Source organism: Myripristis murdjan, chromosome 21, assembly GCF_902150065.1.
Source record: "Myripristis murdjan chromosome 21, fMyrMur1.1, whole genome shotgun sequence".
NCBI lineage: Eukaryota > Metazoa > Chordata > Actinopteri > Holocentriformes > Holocentridae > Myripristis > Myripristis murdjan.
Window position 1 is genome coordinate 26,661,322 of NC_044000.1, and position 5,396 is coordinate 26,666,717.

General features: G+C 42.0%; 1 protein-coding gene across 1 annotated transcript; it reads left to right on the forward strand.

The window, feature by feature from the left end:
* The first annotated feature begins 660 nt into the window (after positions 1-660).
* LOC115380263 (trace amine-associated receptor 13c-like) lies at positions 661-2,550 on the forward strand. The gene is made up of 2 exons (XM_030081356.1): positions 661-671; positions 1,731-2,550. The coding sequence occupies exons 1-2, from the start codon at positions 661-663 to the stop codon at positions 2,548-2,550; spliced, it is 831 nt and encodes a 276-aa protein (XP_029937216.1).
* Positions 2,551-5,396: the final 2,846 nt, after the last annotated feature.

Below are 5,396 nucleotides of genomic sequence, written 5' to 3' on the forward strand. Positions count from 1 at the left end.
GTTCATGAGCATACAGCAGCAATTACATATGTTGGGGGAACAGGGCAACATTAATATACCATGTTAAGTGGTATCTGCTAGAAATCGGTAAACCAGTATCGGTGAGTCTGCCCGCCGAGTGGGGGCACCGCCACGCCGGGCGGTGTCCCACATTGTCCCTCAGAATCATACCCCTTGTCCCCCATTGGGCTTATTAGCAGGTGGTCACCCTAACCTCAAATGGAAAATAAACACAGACCACATCCACAAAAAAGCTCAGCAAAGACTTTTCCATGGCCGACAGCTCAAGAAGTTCAGAGTAAGGCCACATCTCCTGCTCTGCTTCTACACAGCCATCGTTGAAAGCATCCTCACCTCATCCATTACAGTTTGGTTCGGCAGTCTTGACACACTCTCCCAAAAGAAATTACAGCGCATCATAAACAGAGCATCCAAAATCATTGGCTCACCCTTACCATCCCTCGAATCAGTGCACCGCAAAGGACACTATGCAGAGTCCGCAAGATCATCTCTGATCCCACTCACCCTGCACACTATGCCTTCCAGCTACTGCCCTCTGGGAGGCGCTACAGGACAATTGCCTCCAAAACAACCCGCTTTAAAAACAGCTTCATTCCTGTTGCAATAAATATTCTGAACTCTGGACGCTGAGGATCAAGCATGGCCCTTATGTACTAAGGAATGTGTCTGTCTGCATGTATATCTATGTTACATGTTTAATGTTTAATGAAATGTTGGAAAAGGTGTACAAGTTGTGCACCTAGATCCACTGGGTTCTCATCAAATGGGCAGGCCATTTTCCAAGAGAACTGATTGGTCAGTAGGTGGGGCTTTTATACCTGCTGAGCTCTTTTCCTGAACTTAACCTGCTCCGGAGCAGGTTAGGTGTTCAGTGTATGTTACCACGGCAACATACCCCGATAAAAAGTAAACCACCTTCATGGTACAGAAAACCCAGGGTTAACCCTGAAATTACCTTGCTAAGCCGAATTCCAGCTTTATGGTACATGTGGTTGTAGTTGTTTTGTTTTGGTTTTGGTTTTTGTTGTGTTATTATGAGGAACATAGGACAGCAAAAAAAAAGTGATGCAGGTGAATACAATGATGCGCAGAAGAGGACAGAGGAGAGATATCAGTGTCTTGGGAGAGAGGGAAGGAGGAACAGAAAGAAAAGATGGGAGGAACAAAACTGGAAAATGTGATAAGAAAGAGATACGACAAAGAGTTTTATTCAGAGAGCTGCCAGACCTCAGCAGCTTCTCTCCTCCTCCTCTCTCTCTGATGATGGAGACCCTGGAAGGAGCTGAACTCTGCTTTCCACAACTCCTCAACACCTCCTGCAGGAAGCCGAAGCCTCCAAGCTCTGAGGTCATGCTACTCTACATCCTGCTGTCCTCCATCTCTCTGCTCACTGTGGCTCTCAACCTGCTGGTCATCATCTCCATCTCCCACTACAGGCAGAGATAAAGGCTTCTAATAGCTTTGCCTTAAATGTTTTTATATTGCTCACTAACTGACAGAAATGTCATTAGAATAGATGATGTATTGATTAATACATTCAGAAATTTTAATATTCTAAATTATTATGAATTATGATTATTGAAATTTTTAATAATGGATTTCATCAGTGATTATCAGGCATTAAACATGCTATGACTTCTGTTATAATTAGCCCTTCTGGTAATATTACTTTTTAGACTGTCATTGCTAATATAATTTTTTCTCTGCAGGCAGCTGCACAACCCCACCAACCTTGTCCTCCTGTCTCTGGCTGTCTCAGACTTCCTTGTGGGCCTCCTGGTCATACCAGTTAAAATCCTCATCACATGGGTCTGCTGGTTTTTGGGGGAACACATGTGTGCTTTGCGTTATTGTACCTCCTTTTTTGTTACCATTGCCTCAGTAGGAAACATGGTGCTCATATCAGTCGACCGCTATGTGGCTATTTGTCACCTTCTGCATTACCCCACCAAAGTCACTCAGAGCAAAGCTAAAATCTGTGTTTGTGTGTGTTGGATTGGTTCTGTTCTCTCTGCGTGTTACGTTCTAAAAGATTTACTGAGGCAACCAAACAGATTTATGTCTTGTCACGGTGAGTGTGTGGTTGTTATTGACTACATCACAGGAACTATTGACTTTGTCTTAAACTTTTTTCTTCCCATTACTGCCATCATAGTTCTGTACATCAGAGTGTTTGTGGTGGCTGTATCTCAGGCTCGTGCCATGAGATCTCACATTGTGTCTGTCACTCTGCAGTCTTCAGGGACTGGAACTGCTAAGAAATCTGAGATGAAAGCAGCCAGGACTCTTGGTGTTGTCATAGTTGTGTTTCTAATATGTCTCTCTCCATATTACTATCCCCCTCTTGCAGGCCAGGATTACACAGCTAGTCCTTCATATTTGTCCTTCGGGGTTTGGTTGATGTTTTGTAACTCCTGTGTAAATCCTTTGATCTATGCCTTTTTCTACCCCTGGTTCAGAAAATGTATTAAGCACATACTTACACTTAAGATCCTGCAGCCTAACTCCTGTGAGGCCAACATACTGTAGAGAGGCTGTGCAGTGACGGCACCAAGCTTTGTTTTCTATTAGTAGAGAAATGTAGGCATTTTATGTGTGGGATTCAAAAGGCCAAACATGCTCCAACAGATTAAAAAAAAATATATATATATATTTTGGTGACACACATCAATTCGTATGAAACTATATTATTATGAATTGTGCATTCTGTATCATTCATATGAGTTGTAAAACATACAACAGCATGATTGACCTGTTAGTAAAACATTTTTTCTGTTTTTGAATGGAAGTTACCTGCCAGGTTTCTACAAGAAGGCCAAACATGGTCAGTCAGTGTTTAGTCATATTGACTTGCCTCCGATGTCCACTGCTGTGATTCCTTTCCATCTTTTTACGAGTAGCAACGACTGGTCTGCTGAACTTTAGTCTTGTGCTAGTTTTCTGAATTGGTTTCTGACTATTTTAATCATTTATAAGCACAAGTCAAGTGATTTCTCACATCTTTCCTGTGGTTCATCTATGTGGTCCCAGGCCAGCCAGTCAGAAATCAAATCCATAGAGTGTCTTTACAATCAGCATTTGAAAATCTTGGACAAAAAGCAAACAAGGTACCATCACTGTCACATTTTAAGTACATACAAGATTAAGTTTTGCAAATTACATTGATTTGTATTATGTAAAGCTTGTGTTTACATGTCTAAATGGACTTGCTCATCAGTCTCTCTGCAAATACATCAAGAATAAAATCACATACATGTGCAATTTATACAATAAATGTGTAATTAAAACCCCAGAAATCAATCTTCATCAGTGATCTGCTGTTTTTTCTTATTCAGGATTTGCTAGTGACATTTTATAATGATACTAATACTAATTCTACTACTACTACTACTACTACTACTAAAAATAATGAAGATAGTAATAATATTATATTAACAAGACCAAGTTCCCAGTTAGCATTTACAGCCCTGTTTTTGCTGAGCCATGTCCCCTCCCAGCAATGCTGGTGTGGTTTCAGCCAGGTTTTATCATCATGTTGTTATCATCGGACACATTCCTTTGGCCAGTTAGCATGGAAAGTTGGTCCCTGCTGTCTTGACTCATGATCAAACTCCTGGCAGGATTTCATGATGTCACATGGATGTGACTGGAAACTGAGAACCTGTTTGTGCTAAGCCATGCCCATCACCACACCCTCTTGAAGCCAATTGGACCAAAAGGCGATCACTTCTTTGCTGGCCCGTGACCAACCTTCCAATCCAATTTCGTGCAAATCCATCCAGTACTTTTTGAGTTATGCTGCTAAGACACACATGGACAGACAATAAAGAGGGGCAATCGCGTAACTTCCTGCTGGACGTTGATGAAGGTAATTAGTAGCCACATAGCATATCATGAAGTTTCAAGTTAATTTATGTAGCATTTTAAAAATAAAAACAACTTTTGCACCAAAGGACTTCACAAAAACAATAAAATACAAAGACAATATAAATGAAGTAGAGAACATTCCAATGGCACTTATTATCATAGTACATACAGGCGGATGTTGAAGGGGGTGAGAAACTCTGAAATATATGGAGGGGTGAGACAACCATGTAGCACAGGCAGTACTGACCACAGTGCATACTCTGCTGCAACAACACTGTCTGTATGCCTATCTACCTCGCCTGTCTACCCCTCATGTCCACAATTACTGTGCCAATTAGTCTGGTTTTGCCTAAGCTAATGTGCACTGTCTCTTTATTGTCTAGTTAGGATAGTTGCATGTTACTGCATCAATTTCTTGGCAATGATGGAGTCACCTACACCTGTGAAGTCCCAATAACACCCCAGTCTTATGTGCTCTGCAGAATCAAACTATCCTGTGCCCTCCCATCAGAAGTCCTACTGAAGACAGGAGGGACTTGAGGAAGGGTGCTTACCAGGTTGAGAAAGTGACCCTTCAAAGCCCCTCTCACCTCCAACACCCTGTCAAATGTATGGTCTCTCTGGAACAAAGTGGATATACTTCACTCAAAATGCCTGGTGGAGAGGAACTTTTAGGAGGCCTGCATCATTGCCTTGACCAAAACTTGGCTTCACGAGGCTGTCCTAGATGCTGAGGTACATTTCGACAACCTCACCATCTACAGGGCAGACCGAACGAGGGAGTCTAACAAGGAGAGGGGTGGGGAGTCTGCATGTATGTCAGCAGGTGATCAATAACAGGTGGTGTAAAAACATCAGGCAGGTTTGGAGTAAACAGCAGTGTGTACTCCAAACCTAGAGATGCTGACCCTATCTCTTTGCCCCTTTCATCTCCCAAGGGAATTCCCCACTGTTGTGATTAACTGTGTTTATATCCCACCCAGTGCTAATAACAAGACTGAAGCCAAGCTAGTGCCTAGCAGTGTTGACAACATGCAGGGTAAATATCCAGAGGCCCCAAAGTTTATTGTTAGTGATTTTTCTCAGCTGCAGGCTAGACAGTGTTCTGCCTTTATTTCAGCCATTTTTGGACATTCTGATGAGAGGGTGAACCATTCTGGACTTTTTTTATGGAAACATTTCTAATGGTGCACATCTCTCGTGCTCATTCACTGTTTTGTTTCACTGATCACAATACCATCCTTCTACTTCCACATTACAGACAGATACAGAAAGGCCACAAGTCCCAGATCTATAACATGAGCCAGAGTTCTGCACAGACTGGAACATTTGGATGATAATTAAGATGGGATGTTTGTGTTATCACAGATTACAACAAGTTTTGCACTGCCTTGAAACTACCAGTTAAGACTTTCAAGAAATATTCATACTCCACCCACCATATTAACCACAGGCTAAGGGAAAATCAGACAGCATTTCAAAAGCAGGGCTGAGTTTCACTCAAAATC